Raw genomic sequence first — 25,919 nt, forward strand, 5'->3', positions numbered from 1 at the left:
TGTGCATTCTAAGTAATAACTACAGCACTGGATCATCAGTCGTACACGAAATCAATCAATTCACTTGTCTGTAGCAGTCTTAGATGCACTCATTACTCTGCCAATGAGGACATTAACTGCAGTCACTGGACTCTTGGTCTTTGGTAAATTGGTCTGTTTTTTTACTCCTCACTCTTTTGTAAATGACAATATAAATAAGCAAACCATCACTTAAATGCTGCATTTTGTGATTGTAAATCACTTTTCTGATGTTTAACTGTGTAGTGTTAATAAAAGAACTACAATGTATATATACCTCCTCTTCTCCTTCCTCCTGATACTGTTCATCAACATTATCCTCTTGCTGGTCAGGATTCCCAGCCATCTTTAACAACAAACAAAATCATTATTAGACCACAAGGAAATGCATGCGCCAAATGACATCACATCATTATTAGACCACATGGAAATGCATGCGCCAAATGACATCACATCATTATTAGACCACATGGAAATGCATGCGCCAAATGACATCACATCATTATTAGACCACATGGAAACGCATGCGCCAAATGACATCACATCATTATTAGACCACATGGAAATGCATGCGCCAAATGACATCACATCATTATTAGACCACATGGAAATGCATGCGCCAAATGACATCACAGCCAGTGCACTAACAGGGGAGAGTTCCACACGCTACACTGACACCGCAATTCTTAAGAGTTTGAAAATGTAACCTTCAGTGAAGCAGGTGGAAAAAATCAACATGGCGAACCATGTGGGGTATCTCATACCCCATTCTATACTTTACCATAAGTATACTAATTTAGTACGACAGGAATTCCTACTGACATAATATAGATTCTGGTCCCTTAAGGTAAAAAAATAAAACAAAATAATAAAAAGGGAATAAAATCTTTAATATTTCATAACCATAAAACAAAAATATATTAATTTTTTTTACAAACTAAAATTTATCAGTCTTCTTGTAACAACTTTTTTGAAAAAGGACTGCATCTAGGTCTTCATCACAAAGTCGAGAAGACATTTCAAAGTCTATGTTGCTTAAACCAAGCATAAAACAGTAAAAATAACAAAATTTGTATCAAAATAGTAATAAAAACCAAAATATTGTATGCTGAACCAGGTGGGGTACGAGATGCCCACATGTACTTTACGCACGTGTACTCGCTGTGCTAGTGCTCGCCGCACTAAATCGCCGTCACTACACAAACTGGCAACGTCACAACTTCAGCTACACAAAACGGCAACTTGCGCGCTGTATTTTTTAAAAAGTTATAGGAGTTTAAATCTCCCTTCCTAGTTCACCGGAGATTAATATAGTGCTGCAAACTGTGCACTTACAGTGTTAGTTACATTTATTGCTGCTAAGGCCATAAGCTGAAATTATTTTCCCGGCATTATTATTTTTGATGCAGAGTAAACAGGAGATTTTCATTACAATAATGTCTTGTGTTTAAAAAAAAAAAAGTTACCAGCCATTTGCTTTATAAGTCATGCATAAAAATGTGTATTTTCCAGAAGTATTTGCTTGGAAAGCTGGATGAAGTCTGTGGGTTAATACAGACGTTCTGTTAGATTCCTGTTTGGTGGAGTTCTTCTGCCTCCAAGTGACGTGAAGTGGCACTATATTCAGCAATGCCGAAACTCCTCACCACTAAATGTTCTTGTTTCTCTGCCTGGCCCTGCTTCTGCCTCATCTCTTCGTTCTCATCTGGCAGGTTCTCCTCGCGCTCTTGTTCTGCCTCTTCAAATTCATCTTCCCCTTGGTTATTGGGATCATCTGCAGGGTTGACATCCTCCGCAGCAGCCTGGCATATAAAGTGCATAAATCATGTTACTATCGCGCTGGAAATACATTTATAACACCAGCATAATCTCCTTGGTCTCCTATGTTCCCTTTTACACAAAGGAAATATTCATTGTTGACACTAAACAAAGCACCAAACTTTAATTACAATGAGATCACAGTAGGCAAACAAAAGACTTATTACAATCTATGCTCCTAAAATCCTCATTATAGAGACAACTTTAAAACTAAAACATGATTTGGTTTCCAAGAAACTGGCTAAACAACACCGCATCAATCGGTATATTATATTTACATGAGAAACTGTGTATGATTTGTTTTCATTCTCTTAACAGGTCTCTGTGCAATTGGGTTCATTTGCAGTTTTAAAATATCATCCCTGTTTTCAAACAGCTTAGCGTAACTAAAGCAATATACAGTAGTGTCTGTCGGAGATGCAGTGAGATTGTAGGATAGATTGGCATGGCCTATCATCAAACTAATCAGTTTTTCTGTTAAAGGTATTTAATTGTGTTCTGTATTTAATACTGCAAAAAAAAAATGGAGTTCTAGTTACTAAAGGACCACTTCTCACTGACTCATGGGCATATATACACTACACAGGTTCTCTTGTTTTACAGTATAGCGAGAAGTGGCAAGACAGACAAGGGAGTGGAGCTACAACTACAGTTCCATCACAATGGAACATTAATTCCCACAATAAAAAGCTATAAAATGAACTTTGGCACAAATTGGATTTTATAGAAAACAGACTCATGACTGTGCTCTCTTTAAATCCATGTTCAAACCAAGTTAACACCAATGAAATGAGTACCATGGAGACTGTGCTGACAAATAAAACTCAGGATATTTCATGGCACTGAAAAAAAAACATTCTGTGCTACAAACTATAATAAACCCTGCTCCATCTGTAAATTGTCATTTTGATGATCATTTCAGTTAAATGGTCCTACTTAACAGCAACTCTGTAAAGCCCCTGTAATAAGGTTAAACTGTCTGACACTAATCAGTGAACAAGATTAAAATGCTTCATTAGACCTCTGTGCTTGATATCATCAGACAAAGGCCCTCATTCAGAGCCACTCGCAAGCGGGCGCACGTACGTTAGGCGTACGTACAAAAATATTTAAATTCAAGGGCTCGCTCGTATTTTCGATCGCATCTAAAAATCCTCCCCAAACTCAGACGACCCCTCCTCTAACTAACGAGCGTGCGAAATAGCGAGCGTACATCCCCGAAATGGCTTGAAGGGAACGCACGCACAAGTATAAACCGGAAGTGGCCATGTCAGATGTCGATTACCTGCTCCTTTATTCTGCCTACCTCCATCAATCGTATCATGCCAATCAATGTATCAATTAGCTTAATGGTTTTTTTTTTTCAACACAATGCAAGAAACTTTACTCTTGTCCGTGTTTGTGTTTACCCGCAGAATACGTACGGCTTAAACATTCGCATTTATTGCTCAAAAAACATGTTAGCCACAATGAGACAATTGTTCTATTGCTGTGGATCTCCGCATATTTTCCGGGGTTCATTTCTTTATTTAAATTTGCTTACGCATGTCACTGCATCAAGCCTATCATAACTCTCCAGAGATTTCTGGCCCTGTCGAACACATGACTCATACACTAACCAATCAAATTGCTCCTGTTAATTTCCAAGCTACATTAGCCAATCAGAAATTTTTGGCACACTTTATCAAAAATGAATTTTAAGAAAAACACCATTGCCATCATGAGAGCCTCCGCATTCACCAGGCGCGAGCTGCTGGTGCTAACGGAGGTGCTGGATCGGCGTATCACCAGCCAGCCTCCACCCATCACCAACCGGCAGAAGCGTTCCGCGTATGCGGAGGCACGGGCCCGCCTGCGCTCCTTCGGCTCACGCCGCAACATCGGCCAGCTGGAGCGCAGGTGGTCTGACCTGCAACGGCGAACGCCCCGCTTGCTGGCATGCTTTTGCATGCAGATATTGGAAAGTGTTATGTATTGTGGTTTTCATGTTTGTCTTTGTGGGGCAAACTGCGTGTGCATGTTTTCATGTCTGTCCTATTTTTTCATTCTCATCATATCTGCGTGTGCATGTTTTTATGTCTGTCCTATTTATTCATTCTCCTCATATCTGCATGACCATGTTTTCCCTCTATTTCTGATATATTCATTCTACTCATATTTGCATGTTTTTTGTTGGTGGTGGGTGATTTTAAAATGTTATTTGGGCAGGATTTGGCCAGAAACTAACCACAATTTGTTTGACATCTTTTAGGGGGACAGGCAAGACCCGCCCACTCTCACCCACCCCCAGCCAACACTCCACCCCAAATAATTCCCCTATTCCCCCCTCCTCCCAAGCCTTCCAAGAGCCTCTCCCGGAACTGTCGGGCCTCCTTCCCCTCCGTCCCCCTTCCCCCTCTCCTCCAACCACCCCTCTTCCAATTACCCCCTCCCCGGAGTCCGTGATAACCCCGCCCCGTTCTTTGGGGAATGAAGGCTCCTCCGAGGATGAAGATGAAGGGACTTCGGGATCTGCCGTTTTGGCTACCGGTATGTTTTTCTTTTGCGTTTTTTTTAACCACAAACTGTTTGTATGTAATCATGTGTCGTTCCTTTATTCGTGATTTTTGGGTTCTTTTTTGGTGATTTAGCAGTTTGCCTTTACCTCTTCCTGCTGATTTCAACATACACATATCACACCTGTGGGTATTTCTACATAGGCCTTGTAATTTTTGCAGCACCCCTTTTTTTAAAATTTTGGTTTTGGAGTGATTTCGTTGTGTTTTTGTTTTTTTAATGTGGATTCCCTATTGTTTGATTAATCCACACACTTTTCTCACCCACAGAGGAACAGAAGCGTCGGCAAGAGGTCGAACATTGTGTGGCACACATGCGCCAAAATGTAATTGGGGTGCTTGTGGCCCTTGACCGGCTGTCTGGCATCCTTCGGCAGTAGTTTTTTTTTGTTTTTATCTTTTTCAAAATAAATTGTTTATTTCTAATATACGTTCTGCCTCATTCGTTTTTTCAGAACCAAAGATAGTTAACCCTGACATAAGTAGACTGTTCCTGCAAGGTTTTGCATTTTTTAAAAATTAGATTGGGTTTTGTATTTGTATGTAAAACACCCTCAAGAAACACATAACAGTAACAATGTCATTTCCCTTTTTGTGTGTAGTGGCAATTAGATATTTCTACATTTTACAGGTTCCTAGTTGGTGGGCAAGCTGCTTAGGCGAATCTTACAAAGCCAAATGATTGGACAGGCTTCCTTTTGGTGTGGGTTGGGAACCTGAAAACATATTTCATTTTTGCTCAACTGGCGTCAGTACTGGATTACCCCTTAGTCAAATGTAAGGTGTGTTAACTTGGTTAAACTTGCTGGTAACGTCCAAAAAAAGGAAGAACATTTAACTCTCCAAACATTTATTCACAACATAACTGAGAAATCAAAGTGGTCACTCACAAAAAAAACACACAGTGAGAATCTCAAATACAACACATACCCAATAAAAACAAAAACAAATCAAGAACTGGTTGAGGAAGGACCATGCCAAAATGATTCCACAAACATGGCGTTGCGATATGGGTTCCAGAATATATTCCCAAAATGAGCAGATCCAGGTTTGGTAAGGGTAGCATGAAGTAGTGAGCGTTGTAGTGCCAAAGATTATGTGAACAAACCGAAGATGTTGAAAAAAAGAAAACAAAATTAGATGTTCGCAAACAAACACAAACACATTAGGTTAAAACACTGTTTTGTTCAAACTTACCTAAAAAATCTGGCCACCACATCATCGCGTATGGCCCCCCCACATACTGACCTCCGACCAACCTCGGGGGGGCCATCCTCAGGTAAGGCATCCTCTGGCTGCATTGGGACACCACTCCTTATGGCGATGTTGTGAAATATCCCACACAGGACCACAATTTTCGACACCATATCCGGCAAATACATGAGCTCGCCACCAGAGCAGTGGAGGCATCTGAATCGGCCTTTTAAAAGGTCGATACAGCGCTCCACCACTTGCCTGGTGGCTGTAAGTGCGGAATTAAATGCACTTTGTGGGCCTGGTGTGGGAGCCAAATAAGGAGTGAGCAGCCAGGACATGCAAGGATATCCACTGTCTCCTATGGAAAAGAATTGACAACATCAGGAACACTGTGTATCAAGCTTAACATTGTTATGTACTAAAGGTCTCCACTTACCCAGAAGCCACGCATCACCAGCTTGTAGGTTGGTTAATTTGTGCCATATCCATGATTGCCGGATGACGAAGGAGTCATGTGCACTTCCGGGTAATTTAGCATTCAGGGACAGGATCTGGAGGGAGGCATCACATACCACCATTACATTCAGGGAGTGATAGTGTTTCCTGTTTCTAAATATGGCCTCCAGCCGGGCTGGAGGCTGAAGTGGTATGTGAGTACCATCCAAAACCCCTATGATGTGTGGGAAGGCAGCTATTTGGTAAAAATTGGCCTTGGCCACACTAAGGGCACCCATATCCAAAGGCATTTGAATAAAATGATGGAGGTGCTTGAAAAGTGCCTCCATCACTGCCCTCAGGATCCGGGAAAAGGAGGATTGGGAGATGCCCGCCACTATTCCCACCGTTGTTTGAAACGATCCTGAGGCACAGAAATGTAACACCGCTATAAATTGCGTAAGTGGTGGTATTGCTGTTGGACTGTCAATTTGCCGCTCAAGATCACTTTCTATTAATGAGAGAGTGTCTATGATGATTTTGGGAGGTAGACGGTAGCATCTTAAAACCTCATCATCGGGCATTCCAAAAAGGGTGACACGTGTTCGAAATATCTGGGGCCTTGCATGCCTACGATGCCTACGCCTGGGACGAGATTGAGGTTGGTCGGCTTCCGGGAGCATGGCCAGAACAATCCGCCCCAGATCAACCTGAAATTCAAAGATTTTAAAGTAAGGCTTTTGACCCACCCCAAAACTATATTAAAACAACTTAGCTTGATGATACCATCCATTGCTGCTTACATGCCGGGGTATTGTCATGATACGTCCAAACTGAAAATAAACACCAAAATTACTTGACACATTTCACTCTGTGCATTTTTGTTTACAAATTTTGTGCTAGACCAAAGTTAAAATATGCCAAACACCCATTTAGCAAAACAGCAAAGCGACATTTAACACAGTACATCAAAATGGGTCGAAATGTTGGCACAAAAAGCGAAAGAGAAACCACCAAAAAGTTTTAATGATTATTAAGCTGTTAAAAATGCGCTAATTAGTTCGCTAATACAAGTCACAAGAGTAACTACTAAAAATGCGCTAATTAGTTAGCTAATACAAGTCACAAGAGTAACTACTAAAAATGCGCTAATTAGTTAGCTAATACAAGTCACAAGAGTAACTACTAAAAATGCGCTAATTAGTTCGCTAATACAAGTCACAAGAGTAACTACTAAAAATGCGCTAATTAGTTCGCTAATACAAGTCACAAGAGTAACTACTAAAAATGCGCTAATTAGTTTGCAAATACAAGATAAAAAATGGACTTACCAAGAGCAAATATATAAGAGTCAAAATCAAAAGGTCTTTTGGGTCGAAAATAAACAAAATCTAAAATAGAAGAAATTATGGATCCAAAATTTACAAAAAATAAGAAACACAATGAAACAACAATTGAACAAACGTTAGACTTCACAAAACTTACCAAATCAAGAAACGAGGTCCCAAAAATATAAACCAACAAAGATAACGGAAAAAAAAAACGCAAATCTAACCAACAAACGAATCTCCAACCGCCAACTCCTTTCTACGCAATCAATAAACTCCAGCCAAGATAACCTCCAACAATCCAAAAACGCCACCTCGACTTGAGACACACCAAGCCATAAATAGTGTTTCGTTTCCCGCACAAATTAAGGAGGGATCATAGGGCCGCACAATCAATGATGCGGCCGCAAAATAAGGACGCATGTATAATACGTCACGAAAACACATTCAAATTCTGGTGTATTTCTTGTTTGGACCTCAGACATGGCGACAGACCAGGGAAAAAATGCCCAAGAGTCAGGCGGTAAGTCTTTCATGCATTTTGTATCAATGATTAATTTGAAACATAAGATTAGGCAAGTTGTGATTTTGTGAATTCTGTAAATTTACACAAATAGGTGAGGAGAATGACATGGAAGAGGCTGCTGGGCCCAGTATTCCGGCCAAATCGGCCAAAAAAAAAAGGCAGCCACATTTCACAAGAAAGGAGATGGAGGTTTTGATCCAGAAGTGTGTGGACATCCTGCCACAGGCAGACAGGAATATGAGTCTAAGCCAGAAGTGGAGAATGTGGGAAGAGGTAGCCGTTGCTGTCAATAGGGTGGGTGATTATGTCCGTCTAGCCCGGGATGTCAAACGGCGGTAAGTAAACCCTTGCCCCCCCTAAAAACAAACCCCATTTTAAACCAAAGGATAATGGCTTCCATTTTTTTCCCACAGATGGGGCGACTTCAAATATCGCTTAAAACAAAAACTCGCGGACAGGGCTAGGCATGCAAGGGGGACAGGTGGGGGTCCCACCCCTGTGTCATTGGAGTTGACGGATTTAGAAGAGCTGGCACAGGGGTGTGTGCAGCCTGTGGAGGTGTTTGGCGTGTCCAATATGGATACGGACATGCCAGACCTTGCGGCTCCTCATGTTGTCCCAGGTAAATCTTTGGATGTCATCAACTCTGAAATGTTATTGTGCCAATATGTAGATTGTAATGTGAGGCTTTTCTCTTTTTTCCTAACAGAGACACAGGCGGATGAGTCTGCTCCAGAGGGGAGCCTTGGCCGCCGAATTTCTGCTGGCTCTGCAGGGGAGGAACCAGTACATCCGGCTGAGGACCCTGCAGAAGCCAGTCCAGGACAATCCCCCTCGCAGGCAGTGGCCCTCCTCACAGAACTCAATTTCAAATCGGATTCCCATACAGAGATTCTGCAGAGGATGGACGCCAGTCTGCTACGGGTGGCTGAGGCCCTGGAGCAAAATGCTGCGGCCAACGAGACCATTGGTCAGGCCCTGGTGGAAAATACCAGGGCCAACATCCGCATCGCCAATGCCCTGGAGCAGCTCGTTCGCCAGCACATGGTGGAGCCGACCTCCCTTCCTGCCGGAACATCAGGATCCTCCACCTCTGGCACAACATCAGCCAATCCTCCAAATGTGCCTAGCCCTGTGCCTAGTCCAGAGGCCACAACAACTGCCTCTGGACAGGCCAGCCCGATGACATCCCGGACCCGGTCTGGCGCCCTCCCTCCCCCATCCAAACGGGTGAAAAAACGGTGACAGCAATGGTGACTTTTCCCACAATCCTTCTGTGCTTGGCTCATATTCCTTTCGGGTCAAAACTTCCCTCTCCTTTCTTGTGAAATGTTTTTATTTTTTTGATGTATGTTTATGTCAACAGTTATGTTGGGACAATTTGTTTGATTTGGGAACATATCTTTGGGCAAAAAAGATGTCCCCAAAATTTTTAAAATAAGTTTTTTTGTTTGAGCAATAAATTGGAAATTAAACAATGACATTGGATTGTGAAATTATTGTACAAATGGGTTACATTTAATCCTGGGCCAAAAGGCAAAAACTCGGCCAAAAAAAATAAATAAATAAAAAGGGCTCTTTAAGGAACGTTTAAAAATTCATATAATTCGGCAAATTCAAGAGGCACAAATAAAATGGTGCGAAACTGAAAACATGATGAAATTATTGTTACAATAGGCCCTAACCAACAAATTGCTGCCCAAATAAACCCCCCCAAATGTACGCAAATTGACTGTGTCATCCTGACATTAGCAGCTCTGAGTTCCACCTGCGTACGTTTTGTGCTATCCCAAAAAACAGATTTCAAAACACATACCAAGCCGGTTCTCAATCCAACACTAATTGCTTTTCTGCCCGCCCGCGATTAATCGCAACAACATCGTGGAGTCCAGGGACGGAGGAGAAGGCCATCGCCAATGTGGTCGAGTAATCCAGACCCTAAGCTGTGCGAGCATTTGGAAGGGAAAGAGGATCATCCAGTGACGTAGGAGTCGGTCCGTACACATTTTACGCTCGCATCTGCTAATGTATGTACGCCCCAAAAACGCCTCGCCACGCCTGCGTTTTTCCATCTCCACCCTCGTCAACACCCTAAAACGCCCTGTTCTGTCAATCACATTTGACATGTCACTTCCTGTACGCTATTTTAGGAACGAGTCCCAAAAAACTCGCAATCTGCAGTACGCACATGCGCAGTGTTACACCGACGCATGCGCGGTTATTCAACATCGGAACGCAACGAGCGTACTGCTGTTAACGAGTGGCTCTGAATGAGGGCCAAAGTCAGGGTTTCTGCCACCTGCATTTAAGGTACAGTGATGTTCCATATGCTGTATTTCATTACATTCAGTCTGCCGTTAAGCTTTTTATTAACATAGCTTGACCAATAAGAGAAGAAGTCTCATATCACTTATCATCACACATGCTGTACCTCGTGTCGCTCTCTGCTCGCAGCCTCTTGATCCATAGCTTGCTCTTCATTTGCATCTTTACCTGCATCATCTACTTCTTCTGCTTCATCTTGATGATTGTCTCTTTCATAGGCTGGAATAAAAAGCCATTAAGGATTTTGCAAGAAAATAATGTGGGTCACATAGGCTATGGCTGATTGCAGATTTTCCTTGATGCACAGTGATCATTATGCTTTATTCGGCTTTTACATTGGTGCTGGCAGTTTATCAATTCTGTTCTTGTCGGTATGATCACTTCGCCATCTGCACCTGGCACAGTGAGCACATTAGAAATGGTGTTGATGTAAATTGTTAGAAGAAATGCCTCTGCTTGGCGGTGTGAAAGATCCCGATAGATACTGGTGTATATCGGAAGTAACATATTAGAGGACTTTACTAATAGTAGTGTTTGTACATTATAAATATTTACAGAAATCATCTGCCCCTGTAAAGCAAGAACTGAGTGATAAAGTCACAGGGAGCTATGTACAATATAGGTTTCTACTCTCAATGGGCCCGATTCGGAGTCTGGCACAAAGTGCAGAAGACAGATTTACTACCTTATGCTAATAATGATGGAAGAGTTGGGCTCTCATGCTGATGCAGAATGCTGCTCTAATGCCCTCCTAACACATCATGTAAAGTTCAGCCACAACCAGAGCTTAAGCAATACAACATGCATTAGGTTTCCCATAAACCCTACCTTATGCTAATATGAGTTTCTGTACAGTTAAAGCGAGAATTTTGTGTCTTCAAGTGGGAAGCCCGCACCATCCACTGAATTTACACCAACCGTCATCATTAGTATTGGCAATAGGAGCACAGAGCTCCTACCAGACAGATCTCTTGCGTTTTGTCCGCCCAGTTTCAGCCCATTTCACACAGTCTGACTCTGAACCAATCGTAGGCACACAAAAATATGCAAATTTGCTCCTGTGCATGCGCTATAAAAGTACAAATCACTATTTGCATCCATGAGGTGAGATCATTGGCGGATTTTATCTAGGGGCTGAGATCCATCAGACTCAGAACCAGGCCCAATATGCAGAAAGTTACCTTTTTCTTTTCATGGTTTTGCACCAATTTGTGTGTAGCAGTTTCCTTGTAACGGAAAGGTTCAAAGGTGAAAAGTGAAAGCACTACTTCCTCACTAGGCAATCTCTGCATTTGTGTTTTATATATTACTGTGTTTACTTCCATTATTTTTTAGCGCATAAAGGTTGTTACTTTCACCCTACTGAAGGGTCATTCTTTTTTAACAACAAATTGCAATAGAAGCTTGGATGGATTTATACAGTAACATCCACCAGTCTATATCCTGCTCTCCATTACATAATTGTATTTCAGTTATTGCCTCTGCTGCATGGAGTAATAAAAGGTGAGACAATCTCTGTTCCTGAGCTTCTGCTTTGCTGCATTGAGAGAGATAAATACTGCCGGCAGCTCTGCACTGCAGCAATGTTACATTTGTAACCAGAGGACACGACCAAATGTTTCATTGTCAATAATTAAAAACTGCTCCAGCACAAAATTAAGTTTCAACAACCAATTTGCTTGGCTTAACCAGGATGGATATGTGAATTTCTTCTATTTTTTATTTTGCCTTAAAAATACGAAAATGTAATAACACAAAAGTCTGTAAGTCGCAAACAAAAATGAAAAGATCCCAAGAGAACAGGAATGATATATAGATGGCATAAAACTTTTTATAGCTGATGGATCTAGCTGGGAACTGTAGTGTTAAAACTGCTGGAGGATTACATTTTACTTGGCCTCAAACTGAACCAGATTTGTGTAAAGACCACATAGGATGATTTCTTACCCTTACCAGACCAAGGTTAATGTTTTGAATATGAATTGCTTTCACTGCTAGTAACCGTTTACATTTTGAAGTGGATATAAGTTTCTTTTGCCTTGACATAGCCAAGTCCAGAAGGAAGTCCCAGTTATGTGCTAACCACCCCCCTTATTCAGTGCCCACATAATCCTTTACTCTACCTACTTTTTCCACCCCTAACCTCCCCCTCTAATGTCCTCCACTTGCTGTTCCTCATTTCTTCTCCTCAGTCTGCTTTCCAACCCTCTGCTTCTCTCCCCCACCTTTCCTGTTCCTCTCAACAATCTGCCTCCCTCCATGGCATTGCTACCCCACCACTAAGCCCCATTCCTGCCTGTCACCTCCAGGGCAGCCAAGAGATATCATGGGCCGGGGTACAGCAACATCCTGGGGGCACCCACTTGAAGGGGCATGGCTGCACCTCTTTTTGGGTGGGTCTAGCATGTGAGAACCACCCACTCACAGGAGCATGGCATAGCACCCAGCAGCTGGGACAAAGTCTTCACTATTAGGACGGTGGGGGAGTCCCATAATATCTGCATTTTCAGATGAACGAAGAACTTAAGTTTGACATAACATAAGGTCATCTTATAACACACACATTCCGCAGCTTATATCCTAACCCACTACTCCATGCTCCTTCCTCACTATATACCCCATCTGTGTCACCCCTGTCTGTCTGCCCCTCCCCTTTAGAATGTAAGCTCTGACGAGCAGGGCCCTCGGCCCTCACGTGCTTCTCCTTCCCCTACTTATACTATTGTGTACTCCTAACTCCCCAATTGGCACCTAACACTTGGTTGCTGACACCCTGCAGCTATGTCTATAAACCATGTCCTTGTCCTGCATTGTTTTGTACTGCAAATAACTGTTTTTCTTGTGTGCTCATTTATGTACTGTGTAAGGCGCTGCGGAACCTTTGTGGCGCCATATAAATAAAGGATAATAATAATAAGCCCAATGCAGAAGCAACATGGGACACAGCGAATTTATGTACGGAAATAGTAATAAGGTGCTTGGTAACCAAATATACTGGTCACTGACAGTCTGGTTCCCATGTCACTCTGACTGTCCTCTGGCATTGCAGGCTGCCTGTTTATCTCAGTGAATAGCGGATTCTAACAGGTCATAGATGTTTGAGAAGGTATTAAAGGGAGATAATAGTCAATCAACCAATGTGTTTAAATATTTAAAAAGACTAACTGAGATGGTTGTCCCAACAGACATCAAAGTTAATGGTCATCTGCCTAATGCTCATTATATGCACAAGATGATGAGATGGAGAAAACAGATATTTGAGTTTACACTTATTTTCATTAGCAGATTATGACTGTGCCACCACAGGGGTGACTGTAATAAACTATAGGCTACAGGTCTGAACAATTTTAAAGATTGTTAGATTACCAGTCATGAATGAAACTTGGTAAACTTAAGACAATTTTTTCCATTTCATTAACTGAACGCCATGAAAGCGTTTATTAGCAGGCCTACTACATAACATCATTACATCTGCAAAGTGCAGTTAACGCCCCTCTATTTACCTTAACAATATCAGAGAGAAGGACCTCTCTCTGTTAAACCACAGCTCCTTCCACATAATGTACCCAGTAAGGAGCACTGGTCCTAACCCCTCCCATAACCATGAAAGTAAGACTTAAACAGGGACAGACTGGGAAGGCGGGTGAGGGGCAATTGAGTTTCCATGACTTTGGAAAAGAAAGTCATTTGTAGGAAAACTATACATTTTGTGTTTTGTTCAGTGGTTATTAAAAAATGATGAAAATTCAAGCTCATGAGTTGGTTAAGTGTTGCTAGTTCTCCCCTGGTATTCATCTATATGAAATAAGCTCTTATCAGGAATATATTCACAGGACACTCCCCTTCCTATCCTATATAATGTGGCTCTGCCAGGGAAGCCTTGGTAAAAATAGGAAAAGTGAATCTTATTTTGGTCTCATTCTGTTTGTGCAGCCATTAGGAAGGCAGGAACATACCTCCCCCTTCTTCCTGCAAATGTTGCTCTTCCTCTCCTTGTACAATATCATGGTCCATATTATCGTAATGTGCTTGTTCCCTAAAATGACGGAAAAATAATTTTTAGAGATATTTATTCGAAAACCAATCTACCTTGTTCAGAGTTGTATTTATCACAAAGAACAAAATTAACAGAGGATGGGCATGGTACATTTATTTATTAATATTTACTTACATAGCACCAGCATTTTCTGTTGCACTTTAAAATTGGGAACAGTAATAAAATAAGACTGTGTAATATGCCAAGTGCATAGATTTCCATATATCTACAGTATAAATCAGTATTGTTTTTCTTTTCTTTTAAATCAAAGTTTATCAAGAAGCTGTAGCAAGGTACAAGTCAAGTCAAAGACAATTATTAGTTATATTGTTAATGCCAACTACCTTCACAAAAGGGACAGATGGTCTTATTACAGCAAAATCATCTTCCTGGACCTCTCTGCTGCTTTCGCCCAGTTATCCTCTCAGCACGCACTTCACATTGTTGGTCTACGTGACAATTCCTTCCTGGTTTACTTCTAACCTATCGAAACTCAGAATTGAGTGCCTCTATTTCTGGCACATCCCCACTACCACAAGTTCCTGGCCCTCTGCTTTTCTCACTGTACACATCTTCGCTTGGTGAATTAATTCAGCCTCCAGTATCACCTCTGCACTAATGACAACCACAACTCTTCTGCACTATCTTCTGTAACTAAATGTCCCAATGCTTAACATGTCCAAAACCAAGCTCACAATCTCCCTCCTCCAAGTGTCATCACTCCCTCTTAAATCTTACTACAATTTCCACAAGTCTTCCAAGCTCGCTTCCTGAGTAACCCACTCTACTCTGATTTATTCCTTCTCATCTCCACCTTAGAAATATTTCTAGAATAATCTTTTCTTACCCAAAATGCCACCAAATCTAACACAGATTCTGTAATCATCTCCCACCTTGTCTACTGCAAATTTCTCCTAGTTAGCATTCCCGTCACCCATCTATCCGCATTTAAATATATTCTGAATGCGCAGCAAGACCGATCTTCCTCTATCGCCACTTCACAGTTACAAATATGCAACTCCCTGTTCTAGCTCCTCATGTTCTCTAAAATCCAATAAATTACTTACCTTTCCCAACAATTTCCTCGGTAACACCAGCCCTTCATCTTCTACAATCTCATCTCAAAATACTTTTCCTCACACACTCTTAAGTCTGACTCTGACCTGCTCCTCACCTCCGGTAACCCCCTCCCCCCCCTTACTCCGGCCCACAAGACTTCTGCTGTAGCGATAAATAATTAGGGAATTCCCTAACAATCCTGATCAGTCTCTACAGTAATCAAATCTTTAAATGCTATTTAAACGCTCTGAAAACCCATAACAAATTTTCAAGCAGTACTGTGTGAGAAGGTTAGTGATGGGAAATCTAGTTCATGTTGGTGATTAGGTCATTATGATCTAGTTCACTCAAAAGATTAGTTCATTTAGGTCATTACATCACTGGCTCTGATACACTGCTGAGAGAAGTGATTGGAAACAGAACTAGTCTATTACACATACAGTACAGAATTTCTTCTATTAGCTCATGAGATTGAGTTGTTCAAATGATCAGATATGTTTAATATGTCTGATCTTTTAATATTTAAAAAAAACAATCACTTAGACAGAATACTAGTAGTGACATGTTTAGCTCTGCAATGTTAATTATTTTTGAGGAAGACCCAAATTAAGAATATTGTGACATATCACTTTTTTTGCTTTTAAAACACAGTAATTGGGAAAAAACAGTTATGAAAAAAACCCTTACCTTTACCCCGTATTATTATTTTTTAATTGCACCCATTAATGTCACTGAATGCACACCTAGGCTAAATTAAAAATGGGGTGGATGGGACTACAGCTCCAGTCCTCCACATAAAAATAGGCCCAACATCATTACAGCATTATGATACCCAGCTGCCTTGCTGGCTCAGTCTGCTATAAATCATAAGTATTCTAATTGCATTTCTGTTTTCCTCTCAAAAATATATAATTTTTCTATTTTTCAGTATTTAGGGAGATAATGGGGCTGATAGTGTAGGGGTTGTACATGCCAGCTTCTGTCATTTATCTAGCACAGTCAATAAAATGTCAGAAGCCAGTTGGTTGGTATGGGCAACTTTTTCATTTGATCCCTCTTGAAGGTTTGATACAGCTCTCCCTATGTCTTGTGGAATAAACAACTACAGTATATAGCATGCAGCACTCAGCACTGTGTCTTGAGCTAATGGGGAATATATCATGTGACTTGTGACCCACTGGCCTAAACGAACTACTGACCTATATGCCAGGAGAATGACTCATGAGTCATCATGACAATCTAGTTCAATCAGCTCCACATAGCCCTCATAATGTCTGAGCACAGCAGTGCCACCTGTGGTCGTTTAGCAGTACTGACTCATGTCTAATGGAGCTGCTGTGCTCTCTCCGTCACTGTGTCTAGCTCCTCCCACTTGTTTTAGTTCCTGATGAACTGATCTTTGCCAGAGCTGTGAACTGAGTGAACTAGTTAATTTTGAAATGATCATTTGCGAACTACCAATCACTACTCTAGGTATTGTAAGTCTGGTGTTAATCTTTAGGATCTAATGACATCAGAATCCCATTTTTTCATGTAAAAACGGAATCACCTTTGCTGAGACACATTAGGGCATGCAATATTAAATTATAGAAGTCCACCTTGGTGAAACTGCAACCATAAACATTGTTAAATCTTACTAGTCTCCTCAAAAGTAGCATCTATAAAGTGTAAGCATTAGCTTGGACTTTTCAGCATATAATATGAGATGTATCTGATGGCTACCAATGGCTCCGCTTAGTCTTTATCCACCATGTCACCCACAACCCTTTAAATATTTGCTATGCTACATTTCTACAAAACAAAAAGTAAGCATGCAGTGGCCGAAGAGGATCAGTGACTTTAAAAGTATGCAGTCTTTCAAAATCATTGGTTTGATATTCTTAATACAGTATACTTGTAACACTGAGATATCATTATTTAAGGACATCTACTTTTCTTACGAACTAAAAATACAACTTTACTACAGGCAAATGTACGGAATATTAGATATGCTGCCAGCCCCTACACCATCAGATGTGTGTGGAAAAAGTGACCTCTGCAAGTGACCACTAGATTCCCTTCACTGGATGGGCTCTCCAATAACAGGTGCTGGGCGGACTCAGGATCGTGGTCACACAGGCAGCATGACTTGACAGGTGAGAAGAATATGATGGATGGACAGAATCGGATGCTCGGCAGTGTCCATGCACTCTGCATGGGCTCTCTGGCTGACAGGAGGCAGCGTGACCCCATGGTAAAAACGGGCAACACATGGTGGTTCCCTGGCTGGCAGGTCTGCCTTAATGTTCGCAGAGGACCCATGCATGAAAATGGAAAGTGTCTCTGATGGGCAGCTGATCCACTGCTCCAGGTGGGTGCATGGGGGAAGCGGGTAGACTGGGGTGTAATTGTGTTGCATGCAGGGTATAGAGGAATCAGTGATGTAGTTTGGGGAGTTAGTTCAGGGATTTAGTACAATATTGGGAAGTTGTGCTGTGCATACAGGAGTTAGTGAAGTAGTGCAGTGAAGCAGTGTGGGGAGGTAATGCAAGGTGTGGAGGGGTCAGTGATGAAGTGAAGGGCAGGGTGTAGGAGAAATCAGTGATGTAGTGCAGGGTATAGAGGTGTCCGCATGGTAGGGCAGAGATGTAGCGGAGAATATGAAGATTCAGGCATGTAGTACAGTGTACAGCGAGGACAGGAATGTACTGCAGAATATAAAGTGGTCAAGAATGTAGTGCAGCGTACAGATGAACCATAGGGTTGCCTAGTGTTCAACATATAAAGGTATCTAAGGGTGCTCTGAGGCATATAAAGGGGCATAAGCATGCTCTGTGGCATATAAAAGGCATAAGGGGCCTCTGGGCTGGCATATAAAGGAGCATGAGTGGGCTCTGGGTTGGCGTATATAGGAGCACAAGTGGGCTCAAAGGCATATAATATGAATGCAGGGACTGAATCTGAGAATACTAGTAAGCCTACTGCTGTTTTGGCCAAGCCACCTGTCCAGGAATCTGTAAAGGAAAAAGTGGTAACCCTACCCCAAAATATTACAAAACTACACATTTTTTAGAAGAATCCCTTTATATTGCATTTTTCTTGTAGCTAGAACACATTGTAACCTAAAGCACTTATTTATAAAGGAAATATTCCAAACCTTAGGTTCTCCGCAATGTGGGTTTCTTTGAACTTATTTTGTCTCCCGATCTCTAGGTCGTTGTCATGCATTTGCTGCTGTCGCAGGATGTGTTCTTTCAGCCTGTGCTGGTACAGAGAGTCCTGCTTTTCTTGGAGAATCCTGGCTTGCTCCTCTTTCTGGGCTGCCAGCTTCTGCTGCAACAACTGTTCGTTGTAGGCAGATTTATACTTGATTTGAGGCTTAGTTGTTTGATCCCTCTGTCCCATACAATAGACAAAGATGAAAAATTATTTGTGTCCTTGAAATAGATGTCAGGACAACATAATACCATACTTTCCTACATTTTATGCTGCTGACCACTCACTGCCATGCGGCCAGGTGCTTATCACTAGGCCCCGGCCATTGTGACATGATGCCACAAATCGCGGGTCTGAAGAGTGGGTGAAGCGAAAAATTATGATTCTCATAGAACTTTGTCTCTTCACCATGGACCTGTGATTTGCGGATTATACTTATGCTCATTTCACTAGGAAATGGGAGGACAACCTACTGAACACAAAAGTTACACAAAGGTAATATCCAAAAAACACCCCTGCAATGCAAATGCTGTTTTGTGATGTCATGCAAATATTTTTGTGGAAATTAGCTTGCTGGGCCTTTACATCAAAGCTGTCTTTTTACATGGGCACAAAAGTTAGAATTTTCTAGAGCTCTAACTGTGCGTCGCGCTGTCACCTGGGTGCCGCATTGGCCAGTGTATTTCTTGGCAAAATATTTTTACTTTGCACGGGTGGGAGTGGGGTTGGCGGCATGGAGTAAAGCAGCAATGGGGGAGGGGTTGCGATGAGCAGGGGGGGGGGGTTGTCACTGTAGAGCAACAGGCAGTGAATCCAGAGGCTGCCTGTTGTTGAATAGGGTCCTACAGTGCAGTGCGAGGGGGCAATGAGAAAGGATAGCACAGTTTTCTTTCTTCTTAAATGCATATTAAGTTATGTTAACCCAACTACTTAAAAAAACTGGACTGCTCTGTAATTATTTTAGTTTAGGGGTGCCTTGAAAACATTATTGAGAACCTAAGGGTGCCTCGAACGGAGAAAGTTTGGGAACCACTGTTCTAGAAGAAGGAGCTGGGCAGATTGGGGTATATTTAGAGTAATGTAGGCCAGGTGCATTCATGCCCATTGTGGAACTCACAGTGTGTTTGAGATCTTTAAATGAGATTCCAGGGGTGGAGAAGGTTCTTTTACGGCTGCTATCAATGGTTAGTGAGGGGGCTGTAGGGTATTTTTTCCCTACAAAACGAGTTTTTATGGGTGGTGATTGTAATTGGGAATTGTTACGCACGGTCAGTCAGTGCAGACATCTGCTCACTCTCAAGATTAGCTTAAGATGTAAGTGAGACTGGAGCAAGCATCAGCCTGGAAATGATAAACAGGATGGGCTCACAGTGCTAGTAGGATGTACAGTAAAGTGATTTCTGTTGATTTTTTTTTTGTTTAGTTTTATACATTTATCAAAATAAATATTTTTATGTCTACCTGCTATGGTAAGTGCTAACATATTGTGGACGTTTAATTATGTATGTGATAAGTTTGCTTGTTAAAACTTAAAATGCTTTTTAGCAAGCCTAGCATTACTAATAGAAGAACCTTGGTGGTTATGTAGAGTATCAATATTTAGTGGCTCCCTAATACACAAAGTGACATGTCACTAGTATATTGTGTTACTGTTCCTGTGGCTACCCCACACACACAGCCGCTGACATGATAAGAGAAGCAGCCAGCAGTTTCCTATATATAATGCTGCTTCTGTTCCATCAATGTCAGTGTTACACTGGGAATGAGGTGCTCGGCTATGTTGTCATAGACCAGAACCACACTCCAAGGCTGAGTAACCAAGTAACCTTCTGTCTGCCCAGAAAGCAGCAGCAGTGGTGGAGGAGTCACTTCAAGGTGCAGGATGCGGCCCATGACGACTTTGCATTCTAGTCTATCAAAAACGCAATCTTCTTTTAAGTTAAAATATGTATTTATTTTCTGCATCTTTTCTATACTCTCTCACAATCTTCATTTTGATATTATCAGGACTCTGCATTGATTTCCCCACATACATGTTACATTTTTCTATTTTTGTTACAATTTATAACTATCTATATAATCAGTATTCATGCAATGGGGGTTTGGAACGCTGCATAATAAAGTGTAACACAGGAAACATTATACTATGGGACTCAATGTGTGGCTAATTGAATCGGACACAATGTTTCAATATTAGATCTCCTATTGATAGTAATATGTATTTGTATAAACAGGGTAAACTACCAATAAAGTGAAACTATTCCTGTATTTCCCTCAATGTGACGCAGCACACTGCTTTACCTTTCACTATGCATTCATGTCACTGTGCATCCAAACAGATCTAATGTCATCAAGCAAATGTGTGGTTCTTAATTTCACACACAAATATGTGAACGTTTGTCAAATTCATCCACAAGAGGTGTTGTGTTAATATTGGTAAATATAAGAACAATACGTAACAAACACTAACTATGAGCATGTGCACATTATGCGGTTATGTTTGTGCTAGGCATTCTGGTTTTTATGCCTTCTGTGAGTTTCTCTGGAAACAGACAGAACTCTGACCCTAACAGTACACAGTTGTGTTTCTCACCTCAGCATGTTCCTGTTCTGGCATCATGTTGGTCTCTTCATCCTCCTCCTCTTCATTTCCTGCAGGTCTCTGATCATGTTCTGGCAGCCTCTGCTGCTCTTGTTCCTCTTGCACTTGATCCTGCTCTTCCACCAAGCGTTCCGGCTTCCCCACCTGCTCCATCTCTTCCTCCTCCAACTCTTTCTTATGTTCCTCTTCTACCTCCACAGGATGCTCTGTGGCTGGCCCAGCTTCCTGCGGTGGACCAGTGTCCTCATCTGCCTTATGAAGTTCCGTCCTCTCTGTGTCCTGATGTTCAACCTTTTCATTAGCAGCCTTGCTCTGTGTGACTGTACCTTCATGCTCAGGCTCTTGCTGTGCCTGATTGTTTGTCTGCAGACGTGAGCCCCACACACATTCATTAGTAAGAAATATGCTCATATCTGTGTAATCCCATGTTAAACAGATTCAAATTAGTGTATCTAACATTTATTTTCAATGTTTGCAATTTAAAACGTCAGCTGGCAACACTATATGTGATTCTTAATACACAAAGAGATGACCTGAAAACGCAGGACTAATCTATGATATTGTAAAATCCAGGAAACAGTTTCATGCCTGTATCTGATAATAAAAATATTTTACTTCTGCAGATTTCCAATCAGATTATGTTGGTTGTGATTGAAGAAGTCATACACACTAAGAGCTGAAATTCAATTAGGTGCCAAAAAATAGCGATCGGCAAAAACTATTCGCCTATGCGAAGTTTGCGCCTCATTCGCCAGTTTTGATGCGATCTTTTCGCGTACTCCCTTAATGCGTGCTCCCGCTTTTTGCCCTATTCAATTGCAAAACACGCGAAAACTGCAAATGGCGAAACTACCGAAAAGTACCGCATATTTTGGGGAAATCAGTCTGTACCCCATAAAAAGCCTAACTGACACTGGAGCCCTAATAAAAGTATTTTAGGTTCTTAAATGGGGTTATATGCATATTTGCATAAGTGTTGAATAATGATATAAAGCGATTTCTTTTGGAAAAAATAATAGTAGTAGTTAAATTGGTGGTACATTAAAATGGGTTTTAGTATATTTTTGTGGCTATACAGTTTTTTGTGGCTAAAAGTGACACTCATTTAATAGAACTGCAAGGCAGACAGTTCTGGAATAGTTCAATAGCATTAGGAATAAATTGTATGTTTATTATCTATATTCTCTCCAGCTTGCGGTCTGTTATACTCCTCACAGAAAGCAAGTCTCGTGTCAAAAGGCGGTGTTTCTCTGCTATACATCACCATGGCAAACACCCACATTATTAGCAGTTTGCAGGATTGTCCTCTATTGGGGATTTTACCCAAAAGTAAAATATGTCCAGGGCAGATCAGGACTTTGGGAGAGAGTGATCCTGGGAATCATGGCTGGAAATCATGTTAATTTGTAAAAGTTATGAAGGAGTACAGAAGCTTGTCACTTTCCAAGACAGATACTCCATAATGGCAAAGCAAGCATTACTGACAGGCTATGCTTTGTCTTTCCCGTTTAACCTTCTAAAGCCGCATCAAATTAGTAAATTATTGAGTAAATGTTGTGGATCTGGCCACAGTTATTATGGTATTGGGAGGAAATTATTAAATGTTAAGAAAGCAGCACTGGAACATGAGAGTAAAGGTGCGTACACACTAGACGATTAATATGAGCGATTGAACGATTACGACATTGTAATCGTTCAATAGCTCAATAATCGTTATGTAATCGTGCAGTATAATGTTGAAAACGACCAGCAATGCGCGCTCCCGCTCGTCGTTTTCGACAACAATCATCGCCTGAGATGCAGCCCAACCTGCCGATATCAACAGGTTGTGCATGTTCAGGGATGAGGGAGGGTGCCTGCACTGAGCAACATATCGTTCAGTGTAGGTACATTGGACCTCATTCAGAGCCGGTCGCACAGAGCGTGCGGTCGGTCTGAATGAGGGGAGGACGTCTTGAATTTTCAAGACGTCCTCCTTTGCGGTGGTAAGGCTGTGGGTTAACACCCACAGCCTTACGACCGCCTAAGGTGATGATCGCGATGGTCAAGACCATCGCGACCATCGGGGCTTACGACGAGACCCTAGGGTAGGGTCTCCCTTGTCGTAAGCCCCGGAGAGCTTTCGGCTCTGTCTGAGCCGGAAGCTCTCCACTGACATCACTAGTGACGTCAGTGGGGCCGCCCCCAAACGGTAGGCGTTCCCATGGGAACGCCCCCGTTTGGGCTGCCACCCCCCCGGCCCGCCTTCCAAACGGGGCAAGCTGTCAATCAACATCGACAGCTCACCCCCTTTGGATCGAGACCCGCTACGACCGGCACTGTCGGTCGTAGCGGGTCTCACGCATGCGCATGACGATGCCGGCGCCGTCGTGCGCATGCTCTGTGGGGGGCCATCGACCCGGTCCGAGCGCATCGGCGCTAACGACCAGGTCTGAATGACCCCCATTATCCCACTGCACAGGAAAATGAACGATTGTACGATTACAATGTCGTAATAGTACAGTCGTCCCTCTATCGTCTAGTGTGTACGCACCATAAGACTGAATAATACATTTTAATACTGTGTTTCATACATTGAATTTAAATTTTTAGTAAACATGTTGTCTTTTCGAGAACCATGGAAATATGGGGATTGTTTGTGACAAGCACTGAAGAGCATACACCAACATTCAAATGGCTCAAGGTGGAGTAAATAAAAGTTCAGCCACAGTGCCCATTAGAAATGGGCAAACCTGGTTGAAGAGAGCATCCCAGGGAAGGATGTTAGTCGATCATGTTACTCTCGTCTGCCAGGTATGGCCCACTGCAACCAAATCCCCATCCCAGATACTTGGATTTTTACGTGAAACAGATAATTGCAGAAAATGTAGCTCTCAAATAACCTAGTGTTTGAGGTCTTCTATTTTCTGGAGATATATGTATTGCAATGCAGTAGCACTTACCTGTGGTACATTTTTGTATTGTCCTTGTATAGTTACAACGGATGGTAGGATTCTAGGCATTGTGGCTTGAGTGCTAATTTCTGATTGCCTAAGACTTGACACTTTATTCAAAGCATGTTTAAGCTGCACAAATTCTTCTACCTGTTTCTGAAAAACAAACAAGGAACAGAAGAACAGGTTTGTAATGTTTCTACGCCGTGCATATCCCACAGCGAAGTTAATTAGTAATATCACGTTATTTATACATCCAAGTTCAGCGGACCACCCATCAGCAATTTGGGTATCTGTGGGAAGTGGTAGGTGTTAATTGGAGGAATAGGAACTGTTCCCTTAAACATCTACATTTTAAAAGAATGAACTATACATCAGACCCACAGATGAGCATTTTACTTTCAGGCAAAGTACCAAAGGAACAACTGTCAAAGGGATTTCTTGGTTTAAGATTTATAGAAAATAAATTAAAGTCATGTAATCCTGCAGCCAGATGCAGGGAAGGTTAAATCTTCTTCAAATATCTGCAGACAGCAAGTTGACACAGAGTTGGAGGTGACAACAGTAGTTTCTGAGCATTCAGGCCATGGCTGAGCAGTGAGGTATGAAAAAATATAGAAATAAGCCCCAATGAAAAATTTCTCAAACCAAGAACTTGTGAAATAGGTAAAATAAATCCACAGTGTGTCCCAAAATCCCTTTAACATTTTTTTCCACATGGTAAAAAGAAGTGTTAAGCAGAAGTATAGAAGACAAATTATTAGGTCAAATTAGTATTTCTTATTTGAGGAATACATTTTACACTCTTATTAGCAATAACATAATAGCACAATGTCTGGTAATGAGCATCTCTGGAAACTGCGCTGTGGCTAAATCCTTGTACAGCATTACAGAGATTGCTTCTAATAAGCCCAAAACCACAGGCTAGTAGACATTCTTGGAGTTTGCCAACTGTACTGTAGATTGCGGCAGGCTGATATTTGCATGGCTGAACCAGGCGGTGTGGATGTTTTCTCCTATAGTGCTACTAAGATAATGACAATATAATGTGATCTTTTACAACGTTGGTCAAGTGACCGCAAAAGCATTAAATCACACTCAAATTAAAGTTCTGCTTCAGTTAGTTTACATACAGTGTTAACCCTCTCCCACAGTCACATGCAATTAATAGTGATTGGGCAAACAGAAGCAAAGTTTATTTTGTATTTTTCCATGCTTGTTTAGTGTTATTTATGCGTAGATCCCTATTACTACAGCACAGGGGACTGCAGTGAGGACTCCAACTGTTAGACGAGGCCAATTCCACATGCAAGCTGAGCAGCGTGGCAACTGAGAGCAATCAGAAAGAGAATAAGGAACTGAGATAGGACTGTCATTTTCCTCTAACCTGCGCAGAAGCCAGTGCACTCTTGTGGTTGTCCAAGCTCATTATAACTTGTTCATGTTGATTAAGCAAGTTCATATGTTGCTGCTACATTGAAAGAAGAAGGTTCTCATGATGTATATAGCTACATAATAATGAATGCGCATGAAAAGCACTTAAAAAAAAAAAAGCTTACTTGTCAAGACTTAAGGAACAAATACATAAAATGTGATTTTTGATTAATTTAGTAATGAGAATTACAGGATTTATTTAAATTATTATATTTTCCGCAACTTGGCCAAAAAAGATAACATAAAAATTATTTCAGAACTTAAAATAAGAACTTTTCTCAAGTTATCATATTCTGACACCCAATATGCTCAGACTAGACCTTGAGCAGCTGGTACACAGCATTTATTAGCTATTAAAATCCAAAGTAGAGTAGAAATTTCCTAGAACATCTCCCCTTTTTAAACCCTCTATATTACACACACAGAAAAAAAGAAATTCTACATATACATATGTGGTG

The 25,919-nt window shown here is 41.5% G+C and overlaps 1 protein-coding gene across 2 annotated transcripts in view; it reads right to left on the reverse strand.

Annotated features, from left to right (window-relative positions):
* Nucleotides 1–25,919, reverse strand: part of GOLIM4 (golgi integral membrane protein 4) — a 113,743-nt gene that overhangs the window by 6,073 nt on the left and 81,751 nt on the right. The window contains exons 7-14 of one of the 2 annotated variants that reach the window (XM_088452369.1): nt 25,415–25,498; nt 24,037–24,183; nt 21,086–21,457; nt 18,434–18,672; nt 14,159–14,238; nt 10,309–10,421; nt 1,665–1,820; nt 296–364 (exon numbers count right to left, since the gene is read on the reverse strand). In XM_088452369.1, the coding sequence (XP_088308495.1) occupies nt 296–364; nt 1,665–1,820; nt 10,309–10,421; nt 14,159–14,238; nt 18,434–18,672; nt 21,086–21,457; nt 24,037–24,183; nt 25,415–25,498 (1,260 nt within the window). The remainder of the gene's footprint in view (nt 1–295; nt 365–1,664; nt 1,821–10,308; nt 10,422–14,158; nt 14,239–18,433; nt 18,673–21,085; nt 21,458–24,036; nt 24,184–25,414; nt 25,499–25,919) is intronic. The other variant, XM_088452370.1, reaches the window with a different exon arrangement.

Source organism: Taudactylus pleione, unplaced genomic scaffold (assembly GCF_031769625.1).
Source record: "Taudactylus pleione unplaced genomic scaffold, aTauple2 ptg000037l, whole genome shotgun sequence".
Lineage (NCBI taxonomy): Eukaryota > Metazoa > Chordata > Amphibia > Anura > Myobatrachidae > Taudactylus > Taudactylus pleione.